Source organism: Sminthopsis crassicaudata, chromosome X (genome assembly GCF_048593235.1).
Source record: "Sminthopsis crassicaudata isolate SCR6 chromosome X, ASM4859323v1, whole genome shotgun sequence".
NCBI lineage: Eukaryota > Metazoa > Chordata > Mammalia > Dasyuromorphia > Dasyuridae > Sminthopsis > Sminthopsis crassicaudata.
The window spans coordinates 64,444,079-64,463,752 of NC_133623.1; the positions used below are offsets into that span (position 1 = coordinate 64,444,079).

General features: G+C 47.1%; 1 protein-coding gene across 1 annotated transcript in view; it reads left to right on the top strand.

The window, feature by feature from the left end:
• LOC141548663 (maestro heat-like repeat family member 5) overlaps positions 1 to 16,145 on the top strand; it is a 120,718-nt gene extending 104,573 nt beyond the window's left edge. The window contains exons 26-30 of the mRNA XM_074277686.1: positions 5,861 to 6,016; positions 8,749 to 8,871; positions 9,143 to 9,245; positions 10,772 to 10,846; positions 15,945 to 16,145. Coding sequence (XP_074133787.1) covers positions 5,861 to 6,016; positions 8,749 to 8,871; positions 9,143 to 9,245; positions 10,772 to 10,846; positions 15,945 to 16,039 — 552 coding nt within the window. The 3' untranslated portion in view covers positions 16,040 to 16,145. The remainder of the gene's footprint in view (positions 1 to 5,860; positions 6,017 to 8,748; positions 8,872 to 9,142; positions 9,246 to 10,771; positions 10,847 to 15,944) is intronic.
• The last annotated feature ends 3,529 nt before the right edge of the window (positions 16,146 to 19,674 follow it).

The following is a 19,674-nucleotide window of genomic DNA, read 5'->3' on the forward strand; positions in this document are numbered from 1 at the left end:
CAGTGGTAAACTGACCACACTGATGCAATGGTATCCCTTCTACCATACTGTCTTTCTTACATGGTACATGTGAGGATATGGATTGTGTGTGTGTATGTATATATGTATATGTGTACACATGCACACACAGGAGATGTGTAAATGTGGAGCTCAGCCACTGTATTTGTATGCGCATGTGCCCAAAGTTGGGTATAAGGGAATGGGTACGCACAGGCAGGCAATACAGATGAGTGTATGGCTGCATGTAATTGTGCACATGTATGTTTCTGTATCTTTGGCTATGGGATTGAGGGTGTGTTTTGGGTGCACAGGTTGATGAATAGCTGGGATTAGGATTGGGGATGCAAATGAAGATGCATGAGGTCGCTTGTCTGTGTGTGTTTGTGTGTGCAAATGTCCCCATGAGTGTCTGGATGGCCATACGTAGCTGTATGTGGGAGGAAATACTGTTTACTTGTGCCTGTGAGTTTGTGTGTGTGTCCATCTTGGGGATGAGGTTGCATAAGTATAAAGCTGTATAAAAGTGTATCTGGGAGTGGAAGTGCTTATATGTCTGAGTGTGCATGGTATGTGTGTAAATGTGAGCTTGAGGTTGTAACATTATATGCTTATATAGAAATTAATGAATGTGAGTGTGTGTATGTATGCTTATGCACAAGTACACATAGGACTGTGCATGTCTGTGTTATGGGCACACGTGAAGATGGGGTAGTATACCTATGTTCCTGTGTGTGAGTTTATGGGTATACATACAAGATTTCATATACGTATACTGTGAATGCTTAGAGGGATAAGAGTGGATACTGAAATGGATGAGCAAGTGTGCTCTTCTGTTTGTGCGTGAAAGTGCATATAGTGTGAGTGACTATGGTTAAGTGTATGCATGTGGATGGGGTGGAAGGAAGGTTGTATTATTATTACCTGTATTATTATAGCAGAATTTGACAGTGGAAAATAGTGGGGAATAGAAGATCCCAGATGCCTCAACAAGACAAAAAGTAAGCCCGTGTTGCTCTAAGTGCTGCCCTGAATATGAGACCCTTGTTGTGTTCAGAGTGGTCCTTGAGAGATTGTGTGTGCATGTGTGTGTATCCCTGTATTTGTGAATAGAGGATGAGTGTGAGTGTTTGTGTGGTTTCGGAAGGGGACGGAGTGTGGAGAGAAGGCGTCATTGTATGGATGCATGTGTTTCTGCCAAGGGGATGACTTGTAACTATGTGGACCGGTGATATTCTGGGTCTACGGACATGTGGGACCGAAGATGTGTAAGCAGATACATGTGTGTGCACAAAGGAAGTTGAGTGTGAATCGGGTGCCAGTGGCTTTCAGTCTACTTATAGGTTGAATACGCCTCTGTGGTCATATGGGTTTTTCTATACAAGGGAATGTTTGTGTGGTTGTCTGTGAATGACTATAAATCTCTGAGTGTGCATGTAGAATGAGGAGCTCTATTTAGATGGTGTGTGTATACATAGGGAGTGGAGTAGAGGTATGTGAATAGGAATGTCTGCTTCTCAATGGGTTATATATGAGGGGCTAACCATGCGTGTGTCTATATACTTTGTTTGTCCTTAAAATAACTGCAGTTTAAACAAATTATTGATATCTTCTGTTTTTACATCACGTTCATTTCCAAATACATCCCCCTCCCTGGTCAAGAGAGCCAGCTTCTGCAATTAGGAATAAAAAAAGGAAGAGGGGGAAAAGGGAACTTAGCAAAATTATCCATCCATCAACCAAATATGACAGCATATTCAGTGTTTAATACCTGTAGTTCTCCACTTTTGCAAAGACAAGAAGGCCGTGTATATTTTCATCTCTTCTGTGGCTTTTGTGTCTGGGAGGCTGAACATGCACATGAAAAGGCTGTATATTATGTCCCCCATATAGATTATATCTGTCCACGTGATTCTGTCTATATGTGACTCACGGGGAGACATGAATAGATCTCTCTAGAATCTCTTTCACCCATCCTTTTTCAAGGGAGACTTTGATTACTTCCAGGAAGGGAAGTAGGAGCTTGGAGCCAGAGACAGTGAGAATTTTCTTTATCTGACCCCTCCAGGTATTTTTGGTCTAGGGGAGATCAAATTTTTAGATCAAAACTAAATGCCTTGGAGAGACTTACAGGAACTGATGCTGAGTGAAATGAGCAGGACCAGGAGATCATTATATACTTCAACAACAATACTGTTGTACTCTGCTGTATACTCTTTACTTTATTCTTTTTCCTTCCCCCATCTCCTCCAAGTAGGCTACAAGTTAAGCACAAATATATTTTATACATACACACACACATACTCAATTCTGATGGACGTGGCCCTCTCCAACAATGAGATGAACCAAATCCGTTCCAATAGAGCAGTTATGAACTGAACCAGCTGCACCCAGCGAAAGAACTCTGGGAGATGACTATGAACCACTACATAGAATTCCCAATCCCTCTGTTTTTGTCCACCTGCATTTTGGATTTCCTTCACAGGCTAAATGTACACTATTTCAAAGCCTGATTCTTTTTGTACAGCAAAATAACTGGACATGTATACATATATTGTATTTAACTTATACTTTAACATATTTAACATGTATTGATCAACCTGCCATCTGAGGGAGGGGGTAGGAGGGAGGAGGGGAAAAATTGGAACAAAAGGTTTGGCAACTGTCAATGCTGTAAAATTACCCATGCATCTATCTGGTAAATAAAAACTATTAAAAAACAAAAAAACAAACAAACAAACAAACAAAAAACAAAAAAAGCTAAGTGCTTAATCACACTCCCTAAATGGTAAAGGAATATCCTAGGTTAAATATCTAAGATTTAATTCCCTTCCCACCAAATTCTAGTTCCACAATGAACACATATAGTGGATAACAAAGAAATTCTTTTATCCAAACTGATAAAAACAGAAATCAGAGAAGTTATACGACAGATAAGAATATTGCAAATAATACACAGAATGAATGCGCTCTCCCATTGGTAGTGATATTGCTCCACACAAGCAAGAGAGATAGATCCCAAATCCTACCTGAGAAAAAGTTCTCTAGTGTAAGCCGGGGATCAGGACATGATCAAGGTGCCAGATCCTCCTAAAAGTTGGCTTCTTCCCAGAGTCTTTCTCTCCCTTCAGGGACCTGAAGAGAATCCGTAATGACATGGCATCTTTCTCCAAAACTGGCAGACCAGGGTCTCTCTTCTCTCTCAAGCTCTTGCCGACTTTGCCCCTCACACAGGCACAGAACATCAAGTAATCAGTCTCCACTAATGAAGAGAATGTTCTACAAATGGCTTCAAGCCATTGGTTATATTCCTCCCTTGGGCTGAAACTTATTGCAGTTCCTTGCAAAAATCAGCTGGAGCAAGCTTGAAATCTGTAACTACATTGTAACTATACAGTATATACTGTACAAGCATATGGATACAGTATATACAAGCATCCGCTCTTTGAAACAACAAGCAAGATTTTCCTGGCACACCAGGGAACCAACTTATGGTACCAAGAAAACTAAAATGAAAACATTCACTAACCATACATGCAACAGACAGGGCACTTTGCAGAACATGCATTGAAAGAGTACTAAAGTGACAACACGCCTAGGGGACGTGATCCATGCACAATTCAAAAGTATATACATAAACTCTGGGAGACAACTATGAACCACTACATAGAACTCCCAATCCCTCTAATTTTGTCCACCTGCATTTTGGATTTCCTTCACAGCTAATTGTACACTATTTCAAAGCCTGATTCTTTTTGTACAGCAAAATAACTGGACATGTATAATATAGTGTATTTGATGTCCTTCACAGGTTAATTGTACACTGTTTCAAAGTCCGATTCTTTTTGTACAGCAAAATAACTGGACATATATACATATATTGTATTTCACTTATACTTTAACATATTTAATATATATTGGTCAACCTGCCATCTGGGGGAAAGGGTGAGGAGAAGGAGGGGAAAAGTTGGAACAAAAGGTTTGGCAATTGTCAGTGATGAAAAACTACCTATGCATAAAATTTTTGCAAAAAAATAAATAAATACAATTTTTTAAAAAGTATATCCATATTCATAGTATACAGCAATCAATCAGAAGCAACAAAGCATGGTTAGCTAACAAAAGCAAAGCTAAAACTAGCTAGTGGCGAGAGTAACACTCTCAACGGACCTGTATAAAATTATAGCTAAACAGTAAGTGTTGATGGATATGCAAAATAATTAAGGGACACGAACCCCAAAGAAACCAGGCAAACGAACGTAGCAGTAAAGTAAAAAATCAGCATTACTACACCTGTGCAGCAATAAATATGTGTAATTACACGGAGGGCCCATGTCTCATGAGCACTCTCTAGTCTTGTCTCCTCGATGTGTTTACCTGTGCCAGTAACTTAATCTAGTGACTAGGGTGCTGGACACTGATTGACCTCTCTGTTCTGTACCAGAGCTAGTATGGCTGACTGTCAAGATCATTAGAGACTTGTCTAGTGACCCCTGCACTGGCATCCATGTCAGATTGACTACCACTATGTTGGGACTGTGTGAGTTGAATCTGTACCCTAAGAGTCTCTGTGTCCATAGGAGTTTCCTCTGGGTTCAGTGTGTCACGTCCCATAGGCGTGTTAGTACTCTCTGAGCGGATGTTGTGTGAAGTGCCCCGTCTGTTGCATGTATGGGTAGTGAATGTTTTAATTTTAGTTTTGTCGCTGCCCTAAGTTGGTACCTCATGGTGGGGTTTTGTACGTGAGTGTGTGTATGGGGGCTAAGGATGTGCAGGCCGGTTGTTATGTATGTCCGTGGATAAGAGATTCGATCACTGGCGGTCATCCAGTTCTGTGTGCTTCCGTGTGGGGCTGTGGTTGTGTGGGGGTATGTCCCTGGGATATGGATGAATGAAGTTATGTGTCTATTTGTATACTTAGACATCAGAGGCCGTAATATGGTTATTTACGTGTTTGCACACAGAGAGACAAACAATGGTATGTGGATTGGTTTATGATATTCAGGATGAGTAGGTCACTGAAACAAAATGGCAGACCTGGAAAAGAAAGCAAGACACAGAATGGAGATTGTCAGAGCCCGAAAGCCCTTACAACCGAGAATGTAGAAGCTGGGAAGATGGGGGGACCTTAGAATACATTGACAGGGGTTGGGGGAACCATCTACTTCAACTTCCTCTTTTTATAGATGGAGATGCTGAGGTTTAGGGCACACAACTAGTTAGTATACACGCGTGCAAATGCATTGATGATTGTATGTGTTATTTGCATAACTGTGCACACGTGGGGGGATTTGTGGGTGTAAACAGATGGCTTGGCTAGGTATGAGTTGTGCCTTCATGTAGGGCTGATGGATATGCAAAATAATGAAGGGACATGAACCCCAAAGAAACCAGGCAAAGAGGTGTGAAAGGCTTCACGCCTGGTACATCACCCTTTGACCTACACTCCTCTGGTTCTCTCAAGTCATAGCAGATAATAAGAACTGGGAGTTCTAAAGCAGATCTAGGCTCTGGACCAATGTGGATCAACTAGGAGGGGGTGGGCTGGGATCCAGACCTCATTTTGGATCCCCAGGACTCCTTCCATCACGTGGCCCTGACCTCTGTGGGTTGGTTGGGTAAGGGCTGTGGAAAGATATGCTGACACTATCCAGATGTGACTGTGATTATATCTGGGGGAGTGACTGTGTAGTGGGAATGCCTCGCAGAGACCTTGGGGGTACCCACCCATGGCATGGCCATTGTGGATGTGGATCCAGACAGTGAATATCAGTGGCTCCTGAGACTACCCTGTACCTCAGTGTCCCTGACTGATTTGTCTGATGAGCCCCGCCATCATACAATCTTTCCTTGTGGTCCCCAGGAGAGAGAAACTGTCCGTGGTAGTGCCATCTATGTTTTTGGAAGCCTGGTGAGCAACATGGCAGGCAGGGCGACACCCATGCTGACAGACCAAGTCTGCCGGAGCCTCATCCCTTTGCTTTTCCACCTTATGGACCAAGAAGAGGATGTGGTGATGGTGAGTTGGCCACCCTGGACCTCACTGCCAAGCCATCCACTCTCCAGAGGCAGTGTGGTATAGTGGAAAGAGGGATAAGCTTAGAGCCAGGAGACATGGGTGTAGGGGAGGGTTTTCTTGGCCATGTGACCTTGGCCAAATCATTTAAGCTCAGTTTTCTTGTCTAGAATAATATGTTTAATGTGAACATAGCACATAGACTTAAGGTTAGAGTTAGGTTAGCTCCCTAAGCATAGTGGGAGCAGATGTCAAGACAGAGCCACATCCAGACCCCTTCCAGTGGACCTCTGGCTTCCAACGGCTCCTCCTTGGTTCTTTGGTCTCCATGATAGGGGCAAAGCAAGGATGGACTGTGTCAACGAGGATGGATGGAAAGGATCAGCAAACCGCCCACTATCATTCTTTCTCTTCTCCCTCCATTCTCTTGGGAGGTCCCCTTCTTACTAGGAAGGCCCCTGCTTGCCCTGCCTTCATATCTCTTCTCACAGAATTTAGAAGGGACAGATGTCACCTCATTTTACAAGGGAGGAAACTGAGACTCAGACAAAGCAATAATAATTTGACCAAGCAAAATTGCAAATGCAAACCCTCTAACTCCGAGTTCTGTGTGCTTACCAATACACGACACCGCTTTTAGCTTTTCAGCCACCAGAACCTCCCCTGGGGCAAACATAGTCAAGTCTTCTTCCCCTGTGGAAAAGGACTTGGGAAGTAGAGGTGGAATTTCTCTGGCTTGTCTTTGGGCCTGCTTCCTGATCTTTTTAAGGCCTGCCTTTTCCTCTCCCCTCTTCCTTCCTTCCCTTCCCTTCTCTTGCCCCTTTTTTCCACCTTCATCCCCAGCTCTAAGTTGAGCTAGAACTGCGGGTGCAGCCACCTCAGCCACTCCGGAGCCTCGCCAGGATGATGAGGCCCTCGAGGTTGCAGAATCCCCCCTCCACCTCCCCCTCGCCTGTCCAGCCCAATCTTCTTGCCCTCTGTTTCCTTCTCCTTGTCCCTTGAAGGAGAACGCAAGTGGGAGGAAAGTTTCTTCCTGCAAGCAGCAGCTGGGCCAGAGCCAGTCCCCTTTGGTGGCAGCAAGATGAGGCCTCTGGACTCTGCAAACTAGGCTGCCGCTTTACCTCTTTGGAGTTCTTCTCTTCTTAGTGTCTTGGAAAATTTCCGATCCTAATCAGACTGAACCAAACCCCAAAGGTTCCCAAGAAAGAACAAGGCCCCGAGGGAGCCCCATGTGGTGCGGGGCCCAGACAAAACTTCAGAGTTCAAAGGGGCTTGAAAGGCTGCCCAGTCTGACCCAAACTCGACTGAGAATTCCCACTCTGACAATTTGTTCTCTGGCCTTTGTTGGCAAACCTCCACGAAGGGCAGCTTTCCGTCCCCAGGGCCGCCCTTTCTGCTGGAGGTTAATTCTGAGTACTGCAACTATATTCTTGTGCATCGAGCTGCCATCTGCCCATGTGCTCCCCCCATGTGCTCCCTCCCTGGCTCTTGCCTTCTGGGACCGAGTTGCCCAGGCTTGATTCTTCCTCCACATGGCAGGCCCTCAGATCCTTCAAGATCTCAAGATCATCTTCTTACTCATTCTCTGTTCATCTGTGCATCGACATCTGAGGCCCATTGCAGAACCTCTCCACCGTGCCGGAGCTGGTTCATTGGGTTTGGGAAACACTTTTCTCATTTCTCCTCCATTTTCGCCTTCTCTTTTGTTGGTTCTTTCCCTCTTTTCTTTTTTTCTTTCTCATGTTACAGTTTTTACTTCTTACCGGGAAGGTATCGAAGGCCAGAGTGTGCAGGCATCTGTGGAGGCGAGCTTTTCATATGTTCAAATGCATGACTGTACTTGAAGGTCCAAACGTAGTAAATGTTGCTTCCTCAAGCAGGGCTGTCTTATAACAGCCGGTCCTGACATTCGTTTGCCCTCCACTCCTCAGGGTCCAAGTGCCTTCGGACCATACGTGTGTGGATACTGGGGGCTGTGGCTGGCTCCTCTGTCGTATTCCCTTCCCAAACCATCACCCCTTCTCTAGGCTTTGCCATCTGTACTGGACACCGGGGTTCTCAACCATAGCGAGCTTCCACTCAGCTTTCTGCTCCCTCCACCATATCCATCCCTTCACCAAGTTCTGCCGTGGCTTCTTTCAAGATCTTACATTTTCAGCGTTGCCACTGTTGCTGCCCAGCCAGGCTCTCTGTGCCTGACCCTTGACCTGCTGCAAAAACTTCCCAACTGGTCTCCTCTCCTCCTCCAGTTGATCTGCCCTGAATACTACCTTACTTAAAACCCGACTTTCCTCATGTTGCCCTCCTGCTTAGAAACCTACGGCGGTACCCAGCTGCCTGCAGGCAAAAGTCCAAGCTGCTAGCCTGCAATTAAAAGCTGCCCATAATCTGGGCCCACCCTGCAGGGCCAACCTGAGCTTGCTTGACTTGACAATCGAGGCTCTGTGCTCTAGTCAAGCTGCTGTCCTTCCTCAGGGAGGCTCTGGAGGCCAGGATGGAGAGAGAGCTCAGGGTGATCCCTGGGAGCTGGGATGGCGCGGGAGCATAGGAGATCTCTGAGGCGCCTAGCATAGTGATGACTGGGCTTAGCCCAGATGGATGTGCTGAAAAGAGCACTCGAGCAAGTGAACGAGACAGAGACAGACAGAGAGACAGAGACAGAGCTAGCTGAGTCCCTCTTCCAATCCTCGGCCCACCCGGGGCTTTCCCTGATCTTGGCTTCCTGTATGTTGCAGAAAGCCAAGTTTGCCTTCTTCCGTTGTGCCAACTTCCTAAACTGGGAAGAACCAGAGAAGCTCTTCCGTCGAATTGCCTGGGAGGAAGGCCTGCAGGCACTGCACAGTATCTGGAAATGTTTTGTAAGTGGGTCTAGTTAGGGGTCAGAAGCGGGAGGAGTGGGCATTCATCCGGGGACTTCTGCTCTCTGCCTGGGCTCAAGGCTCAGGGCTCCATCCCCCTATCCTCTACGCCCCATCTTCAGGGCCTCTAAGGCCTCATGCCAGGTGTCCCTTAGGCGCCAGGACTTGGCGGGCTGTACCGCTGGGACTGGAGCGCTTGGGCCAGCCCAGAGGCAGCAGGGCTCCTATTGTATGCCAGGCCCCATAACCTTCAGCTTTCTCTCTTCACTAGATGGAAAACATGTTCTCCAGAGTGGACCTTTTCCTATCCCAGGCTCTTGGATACATCCACAGCAAACAATGGACCATGCGAACAGCTGCAGCCCTCTACATAGGTACTGCCCCAGCACCAGGCCCTGCTCGCTCAGCTGCTTCCTGCCTCTGGCTCGAGCCAAGGTCACTTTCCAGTCCCTGGCTGGCTCCACTGCCCAGAAGCTACCGTGACCAGCCCCCCTTCCCTATTACAGACTCTTCTTAGTGTTCATTGTAGGCCCAAGATCCGAGAATGGCTTCAGAGGCCCCTAGTCCTTCCTCTATTTATGCAAGAAGAGAGAGAATGAATGTAATCAATGAACTTGTCCAAGGGGCCAGGGGAATGGAAGAGCTGAGCTGGAAACCCCCATCTTCCGAGTCCAAATCCAGCCCTTTTGCTCCATCTGCCAATGATAGCCATATGGCAGGGGGCCCCGGGAAGGTCAGGGGAGGGGCAGAAAGATGGAAGCCCCGGTAGGGGTGATTTCAGCTGGGTCCTGGTGGTTCCTGGATACTCCAGTGTGCTTATTATCATATTGGGGTCCAGTGATGGAGACGGTTTGACCTGGGTTCTAGGACCATTTCTGCCATCGATACAGCGTGGAATGTCAACAAGTCACTTCCCCTCCCTGGACCTCAGTTGTCTTGTTTATCCCCTCCTTCCTGGGGATCTCCAGTCATCCTGGCCTAGTCTTACCACTGGGCTACAGTGCCTCTGGAAGAGAAAGTGAGACTGCTGACCTTGCACAGCTCTGCCTCACTTAAATCCAGCTAGTTGCAAGTTAAGAAGTCACTCTCCTGATGTCATTGGTCCTCAAAAATGAAAGACAAAATACACAACCCTCTGGAGGATCCCAAATTACTTTGAGAGCTTAAGCTGTCACTTGTTCAGCTGGGCTTAGTCTCTTGAGGAGTGGGGAAAAGCACTGGATTTGTCATCAGAAAATTAGATCTGCTACTGATTAGCTGTGTGAGCCTGGGCAAGTCCTTTCTCCAACCTGAGGTTTGGTTTTCTCGGCAAAATGAGTTTCTTCCAGTCCTAAATCCTCTGGTTCTTTTAAAGACCTGTAATGTTCGAGGCTCCTCACCCATCTCAAATTCAACCCACTCTCTCTTGGGCTCTGGCTACTCAAAGAACATGTGGGAACTTCTGGATGGGTAGTCCGCTGTCTCCCTAGTTGTTAATGTTCACTCCCTCCTCAGATCATCTAGTAGTCAAAACACATTTATTAAGCACCTACTAAAGTTCCGAGGGATACTAGGAAAGCTCATAAACTGACCAAAAAACCCCTAACCCCTGCCCTCAAGGAGCTCCCAGTCTAAAGAGAGAGGCGGGCAGACAACCATGTCCTGACAAGATATTGACAGAATCAATTGGAGAGACTGATCTGCTTATGTGGAATTTAAACTCTGAGAGGCTGGACCGGTTTTTGTCTATCCCCAGGCCCTTAATAAATGTTTATTGAGTTGAATCATCTCCTATCCCATCCCCTCCCATCCCCATCCTTCCATTCCTCTCCTCCCCTTCCTTCCCATCCCATCCTAAACATGGACCTGATTTGAGATGGCCCCCAGCCCTGAAGCCTCCATTGTTTTTGTCTCTTTCAAGGACACACCATCAACATGTTGCCTTATGCAGTATCCAAGATACTGGATGAACAAGGGCTGATTTTCCTATTTGAAGGTAAGTGAAGCTGCAGGGGTTTGGTGGGATGGGGAGGCCGAATCCGAACAGATCCTCTTGGGTTCCAAAGTGGGGAGATTAAAGCCATCCCACTTACAATAAGAGATACTGAGGCAGAGATCTGAGCCAATGGCACTTTATTAAAGGGACCACGGTCCCCTCTAATGAAGTGGACCTCAGATCTTCCTCACAATTTAAGAAGACGCCTCCTTCCAGGGCCCTAATTTTAAATGGCTAGATATCCAGTCATTTTGGAATCGCTTTACCAAATACAGAATAATTGCACTGAGTGATGTGTGATGGATAAGCTAAAATAAGCAACATGTCGGCAGGGCCACCAGTTGGGTGAAGTAATTATCTCCATATAAGATGGACAGGCTTCTCCTTAATTCAAGCAGGAGGAAATGGTACAAGTCATGACCTAAGTGCTCATAAGATGGTCATCTGCTCCTAATGAACAAGTGATTGTTCCAGAGGGACAAAAATATTATGGGGGGCTTGGTCATGATGATAAGACAAAATAAGGGTGGAGGGCATTTAGCTAATTTCCTATATTTAAGCAAGTGAATTGGGAATCCGCAGCTCACAGAACTTGGATACGATTCTATCAAATGGATTAATACTAATTGGAATAGAGCAGGGGTCTAAAATGAATTATTTCTCTCATCCCCCCCTTTGATCCACAGAAGGACACTAGTCTTTCTATGGATCGTTACAATCTAAATGCATGGAGACTAGTCCTCCATGGGAGAGGCAAAACCAGAAAGGAGCAATCCCCTTACTGAGGCGCAAGGGTAACGTTAGAGAAGAGGGAAATGGGTACAATTTATGACGTACTGATTATGTTCCATTTGATTAAACAATAACTCATAATATACCAAATATACAATGAGTATCTGAGGTATTTCTCATTAACCAAGAATCATGAGGGAGAGGTACCTCCTAATAAAACATGCCCTACAAGATAAGAAAATTGAAAGTCCTTAAGGCAATCCAAGCATTGCCTGCCCTGCGTGCGTATGAGTTCTGGAAATCTGAGTTTATGATAAAGATTCAAGCAATTTTGATGGTCACTCCACGATGGTGACGTAAGGCCTCTGATGCAGTGTTCTGGAGAGCTCTGCTTTTAGGAATACTGGATCGAGTGGGGCTTCAGTGCAACTTCTAGTGCATTTCCTTTGCCTGTTCACATCACTTGCAGAGGTGCCCTTCTCTGTTAAAATTTCTGACAAAATAGATCTAAATACAATTCTAATTTGCCATTACAGTGATCAGGTCAGGTATCGAGAGCCAGCTCAAACCTTAACATACTAATATGATGTTCATATTAGTCAATTTTATCTTTAAAATTTTTAATTGAAATTTGAGATTGGCAAATTTAAATAACAACTGAAATTTTTTTTTTAATTCTCAACCCCGAATTTGTATTGGGCATATGTAACTAATCTTGTTATATAAGCAACTGAAATATTATCACTCTAGCTAATTTCTTTTAACTGTTCATCCCTTCCCTAGGAAGGATATCCTTAGATTTTGCTAAGAAATTATTAATAGAATACTTTTTTAAATGATGATGATCCCTGACACACAACCAAATGCATTTAAAAGTTGCCAAAATAATTGCAGTTGTAGCAAAAAGATCTGGGATAGGATAGATAAAAGCAATGAGTAATCAATTTCAAGATGATGTATAGACATGTTTGCCTTTCAAGACATACTCAACTTCCAGCGGGTAAGAATAAATCCAAATAAAGCTGGTTTTCCCCATTTAGGTCATTCTCATTCTCTTTACTTAAAACCAAAACTAAATACGTTCCTGCTAAATAATTGATGGAACAACAATTGGGTCCCATAAACTGTTTTGTCAATACTCAATTGTCCTCACGTTAATTTTAGGAAGGATTGAAATTTTGGGTTAATTAGCTCACACCTTATGCCTGTATTTTATTGTAATTGCTCAGATGTGCTCCAATATAAGGATCACATATCCTTGATATAGATAAAAATTACAGGGTATAATTTTACATTTCTAAAACAGGCCATGTTCTTACATTAACTCAAAAGGGGCTTCTTCCTTCTAGATTGGGGTCTCATGTGCCAAGACTTGACTCAAACTTAATCAAATAGAGCTATATCCTTATAGGATTAGTATATTAAAAATACAAAATTCACATAAAACTTCAGAGAATTTTAATTGTTACATGGTAAGTGCCCAAATCGGAAAATGAATCTTTGTCTCGATACCATTCGATAGATGATTCAAACGATATTCTACATGTAAAATTCTTAATCTAATTTTGGAAATCGTGTCCCTTGGTGACATAATTTTATAAAATTATATGGCCATGATTTACACTTTTTTTTTGATTTACACTTTTAAAACAGATTATTATTTCTTTTTTTCCTCCATTTTTCTTCCTTTCATTTTATTAAGACCATGGAGATTCAGCAATGGAATTGCTAGTTTCTCATTTTTACATTTCCAAAACCCCAACAAAAAGAATAATAGTAAATGATTTACTGTTTGGAGAAAAGCATGCTAAAATTGTCTTAGGCCATCTTTGTCTGTGAGATTCCTGGGGATGAGCCCTACTGACAGGGTATCGTGAAACTACAGCACTGCCATTTGAAGAACTAAATCCTCTTCCATCCAAAGTGAAGAATTATATTTTTTAATAGTAAAGTGGATGTCATTTGGGATCAGTTGGAAACTCATTTATCTTTGAATGTTTTTCATTGAACCAACTATTCACTGTGTATGAACTTATAGTGAAGAAGTAGAACTAGAAGTAGAAATAACAATACAACGGGTCTTTTGGGCCTGAGTGATTGAGGAAGGGAAGGCATTCCTTCCCAGAACATCCAACCTTTTTAGTTCATAAAGAGATATTATTTTTTTATCACATTTGAGATAATAGATTGAATTAAGCAAGAGTAAGTTATTTCAGACAATTACTCCGATGTCAACTTACATGACAGCCACTTGTCCAACTTGTGGAGCTTTTGATAATCTTTCCTTTCAAGTTATATTGGTAATCTGCTAGCTTGTACCCCTTTGAGCACTTATAGAAGAAGATGATGATTGTGCTCAAGTCAGTCCTTGACCAGGATTGAACTATAGTCTTAATCAAATGAAAGGAAGAAAAATGAAGGAAAAAAGGAAATAATAATCTGTTTTAAAAGTTTCAATTATGGCCATATAATTTTATAAAAATATTATGAGTGCTCCACTGCTTATAAATGTAGATAAATTAATCACAAATTCAAGTAGTCCCTCTTAGCCCAATCAGGGACTCTTCTTAGTGAAAATGAATTTAGGGTAAATCAAGGCAGGCTCACCAATCTTGAAGAGACTTACCTCAAGCTCAGAGAATTTGGGTCTAGACAGCGAGGGGTGTCCAACCTCCCAGGAACCTGTGTCCCTGGAGGAGTCATTAGTGAAAATTCAACCCATTGTGCACTTCCTTTTTGAGTTCCTTGCAGGGGCTGGCCAAAAGAGGCTGGGGTCCCTGCATCACTGTCCCATCTGGGTCACCAACATTGTGGAGATTAGAGTTATCCCAGCAGGATAGGAGAGACTGAGGCAGATGTCTGAGCCAAGGGTCCATGGTCCCCTCTAATAAAATGGGCCTCAGATCTTCCTCATGATCTAAGATCCCACCTTCTTCCAAGGTGCAATTTTTATAGGGGTAGATGTCCAGCCATTGTGGAACTGCCATACCCAATACAGAATAATCCCCCTGAATAAGCAATATGTCAGCAGGGTCACAAGTTGGGTGAAGCAAGGAATATTTGGACAGGCTTTTCCTTAACCTGGGCAGGAGGAAATGGTACAAACCATCCCAATCAGTGACCTAAGTGGTCATAAGATGATCGGGAACAAGTGATTAGCCAAGGCTACAAAAATATTTGGGGGGACTTTCCATGTAGCCGTGATCTCTGCCACGATGGGTCACCATGACAAGGCAAAGCAAGGGTAGAGGGCCGTTAGCTAACTTCCTATAGCTAAGCAAGGGAACTTAGAATCTGCCACTCAGAACTTTGATATCTTTCTATCAAATTGATTGATTCTGAGTGAAATAGAGTAGGGGTCCGAACATCATTTCTCACAGAGGGGACAGAGGGAGGGAAATGGTAAGGTTATACTAATGGTGGACACCACTAATCTGCTCCACTTATCCCTATCTAAGAGAGTCAGCTGGGCAGGCTTTACATATGGGATAAAATAAGCCTCACTTTTCCCTTCTGCAAAATGGGGCCAATCAGACTTGGCTTTCCTCCCTGGCCCCTTTGGACCATGTAGAAATTGGTAGAAAGTATTACTGAGTTCAATCAAGTGTAAAGCCCTGCATGTGAAGACTTCTAGATTTGGGCTGAAATCCTGCTTGTGCTTCTAACTGGTTATGGGGCATGTATTAGTGGGAAGAGTGCTGTGGTACAGTGCAAAAAATACTGACCCTGGAGTCAGGGCCCTGGGTTCAAACATTGCCTTAGACATTGCCTCAAACATTGCTAACATTCCCTTAGACAAGTCGCTGACTCCCTGGGATGGAGCACACCGCCTCTAAGGCTCCCCGCTTCTTAAGCCCTTCGTGTCCTGCAAGCATAAGCCGAAGGACGCCATTCTCAAAATAAACTTTTTAAATAAGGGGCTTCCCCTCACTAACTTCAATGAGGGCTTAGTGCAAATATATACATACATTCGTGGGGCCATACATTCATTACACATCAATTTCCCATCATCCTACTTGCCCCCTTGAAATCTTATCTGTGGATCCTTTAGGAAGGAACCATGTTGGCCCCCAGGTCAAGAACCCTTCCTGTAAATCTAGGATCCTCCTCGTGACCTGGAAGCAGTCCCTTCCACTCCCCCCGGCCTCAGTTTCCTCCTATGTAAAAGGAGGAGGTTGGAGCTGGTGTCTGAGATCCCTCCCAGCAGGAGATCCCCGATTCCATGATCTAGTTCTATAGTTTTGATCTCTTTCAGCTTCAGTTTCCTCCCTGAGAGCCATGTTGAGCTCTGAGGGGTTTGATGCTCAGTAGTGAGGGGGTCCTGGGTCGCTCCTGTCTCACTGAGCCCTTTCTGCTTGTCTTTCAGTCTTTGCTGAACTAGAAGAGGATGAAGAGAAATTCATCCGCCACGTGGCAGAGTCCCATTTCAGAAGTCTGCAGAAGATAGTTCGGCTAGTGTAGGCCTTGGGCTTTGACCTTGACCTTATGCTTCAGCCTCAGGAGGAGCCCCTGGGGCTTTCATGGAGCAAACGTTTTACCTCTTCCCTCCCCCATCAGCTGGACTATCCCTCCCCTTAGAAACTATTAAAGGCTGATGTCTTCCCTCCAGTCTCTTTCTCTTCTTCAGTGGGGTCAGTGGGGTGCGGCCTAGCCTGCCTCCCGGGATCAAAGCCGGGGGCCGGACCGGGGAGGGGCATAGGCTGATTTAGGGGAGTCATCCAGGAGGGGAGAAGCCAAGCCTGGCTTTAGCGTCCCAGCCAGGCCCCAGGCTCGCTTCAGAAAGTTCCTCCTGTGATTTCCTGCTCTTCTAAGAGGGAGCATGGGTAATCAAGAGCTGCTTGCTGCTTGTCTCAGGGAAGGGAGACAAGGAGAGGATTGGGAACTCAAAGATTTTTTTAAAAAATTTTAAACATATAATTTGAAAAGAATTATAAAAAAATTAAAATGTGTGTAGCGGAGAGACAAGGGGGGAGGGAAACAGAGAGAGAGAGGAAAGGGGAGAGGAGGGAGACAGAGACACTGAGGGATATGTAGATGACTGGCGAGTGGAGGGGGGGAGGGGGGAGGGGCAAAGCTTAGCCTGCATCCCCCACTCAGCTTTTGGGAGCCCCCTGAGAAGATCCATCAAAGTAAGGCCCGGTCTCCTCGCCGCTGTGCATATGAAAAGGCCAGACTTGCCCACAGATCGAGGCGGAGACGGGGCCTGCCCTTCCGCCCAGCTTGTGTCTGCCGCCACCCGCTGTTCTACCTGATCAGGCCCCGGGTGTGGGCAGGGGACCCCAGACTCGTCTGGCGGCTCCGAGACGAGGCGCCGCTCTCTATCTGAGGTCCAGCCCGCACCGTCTGACACGGGGAGATCTAGACAGCGCGTCCCCTAAACTGGGGGGGGGGCGTGGATGTGCCAGGGGAGCCTGGCCCGGCCACGGGCGTTCGGGGAGTGGAAGGGCACGGGGCACCGGGCAGGGTTGGAGGAGGAATGGAAAACAGGGGGGTTCAGGCTCCGTGGAGCCTCGCCCCCGAGCAAGACCCCGGGCTGCCCTGGGGGGACGCGGGCTCCGGGGCTGGGGGGCTGGGAAGCAGCTGGCTGGAGAGGCTCCCTGAGCGCCCCCGCCGGAGACCACCCACGGCTGCCCCCCGCCCCCCCGCGGCGATCCCGCGGCAGATAGTGGAAGGATTGTTATTCTCCTTCTATATCTAAGAAAACAGGCCCGGGGTCAGCGGCTCGCGGCGCCGCAGCTCAACGGCCCGTTTGTTCCCGTGGGCTGGCTGGGCCGGGCGGGGGAGGTGGGGGCGGGGCGGCCCGGGAGGGGAAGGGGGTGAGCGCTTCCTCCCCGGCTCCCGGGGTACCAGGCGGGCCAGGCCGAGCGCTCCCGACAGCATGTCGTTTCCAAAAGCGTCCGCCTGCAAAAGCTCCCTCGGCCCACAAAATAGCCGTTGGCTTTGGGCCCCGCGCCCCGGCCCCCCCTTTTCCTGCTTCCCCCCCCCCAGAGACCCCGGTGTGTGCTCGGAGCCAGCAGACGCGGAGCCCTCCCCCCCTTCCCTGACAGATTCCAGGCAGCCCCAAGCCAGAGCAGAGTTATGGGCGCTCGTCTCCTCCCCGCCTGCTTTTGTCATTGGCCGCAGCCTGATTTCCATTAACCTGGCTCCCGATGGCGCTGCAGCCCGGGGAGGGGGAGGGGAGGGGGAGGGGAGCGGGAGGGGAGCGGGAGGGGAGCGGGAGGGCTCGCGCCCATGCTCCTGGCCGCTGGGACCCAGGCTAACCTGCGGCCAAGGCCGGAGCGAGCTGAGGGGAGGGCAGCCCGAGCAGGTGGCCCTGGCTTAGGCTAGCCTCACAGAGCTTCCTGGCTCTCCGGAGTTTCCAAGAATTCTCTCGGATGGAGAGCTTGGCTGGATCTTGGCAGCGGCCGGGAAACCATCCCCCTCCTCTCCCATGAAACGAGGCCTTCTTTCCCTCTGACCCACATCGGGGAAGATTTTTGGACCAGAAGATGGCAGACACCTGGGGGGTGGGGCTGCGGCCAAAGGTGGTCACCCCCAAGAAGCCAATGTGCCCTCTTCCCGGCATGCCTTGGGCCTGGACAGACCCCCTGGGAATAGAAGCCGAAGGCTTTTGGCAGGACGCCCAAAGAGTCTTTGGTAGGTCAGCTGGGGGTGGGGAAGACCGCCTGTATTTTAGGCACCAGAATGCAGCGGGGAGGGGGGCCAAAGGTTGGCTTCTCCCGCCGGTCCCCCACCTATCTCTGGGATCCAACTGTTTCCTTCCCGAGCCGCGGCCTGTGCGCCGTCCCATCCCGATGCGGACTTCCGAGGCGGGCCGGGGCCCAGTTCCTCTGGATGGGTCAGGGCCGAACGGTCATCTCCCCGTGTTATTCTTGGAAGGGGGGCCCCCGGGGCTGGCCATTCCAGGAATCGTGAGCACATCTGGGACTCTCATCCGCGAAGAAGCCGCTTCCTATTCTCTTCTTCTTGCCTGCTTTCATTCAAGGAATCGGGGCGTCCGGGCCCCACCAAAGGTGGCCGGGTCCATGGGCCGAGCGCCAGGGGCGAAGCGCGGGGAGTCTTTTTCAGAGTGCGGGCCAAGATCTGGCCTAAGCTCTCCACGGTCCAAGAGCCCCAAGTGCCCCCCAGTCTCTGGGAGGAAACACTAGAGTTAGGGGGCCCAGGGCAGCCCAAGTTAGCACAAGTGAGTTACCCAGACGAGTGCTGCTGGGGGGCAGAGTAGCTACTCATTTCCACAATGATATGTTACATGTCTGTAGCATATAGAGGGGCTATGCTGAGTGTCAGGGGAGATGCGGCATAGAAAACGTGGGTGCTACCATAATGGCATTCCCAGTCTAGAGGGGCTCAAAATCCCAACATACAACTCTAAGCCATATTATCACAGGGGACCCCAGCTGTGGAGCTGGGAGGGACGCCTGACATAAAGCATGGGTCACAAGGTATAACTCTAAGCCACATTATCACAGGGGACCCCAGCTGTGGAGCTGGGAGGGACCCCTGACATAAAGCATGGGTCACAAGGTATAACTCTAAGCCACATTATCACAGGGGACCCCAGCTGTGGAGCTGGGAGGGACCCCTGACATAAAGCATGGGTCACAAGGTATAACTCTAAGCCACATTATCACAAGGGACCCCAGCTGTGGAGCTGGGAGGGACCATCTAGTCCGAACTCCTCATTTTACAGAAGAGGAAACTGAGGCTCAAGAAGTGACTTGTCCAAGATCACACCTAGGGTCCTAGGTCTAGAACTGGCCTTGTTTTACAGATGGCAACAGAGAAATGACATGGTATGTATCTAATGCCCCTTTATGTGACCTCCAGTTGTCTGGACCTATCTGGGGTTCATATCTAACTCCTGTTCTTGCTGTGAGTCCCTGTTGTTCTCTGAATCAACAACCAGTCATTACATGACATACCCCCGGACTAGCAAATATTAATCAGATGACAAAAATCATCATGGTAGGAAAAGGACAATTTATCCCAAGTAGCAAAGCAGGGTAAACATCAGGAAAGTACATTAAATAGCAAATGCTCTATCTGTAGGCCAGAGTAAACCAAACTTTGGGGATGGAGCGCTCTGAGGCCTAGCT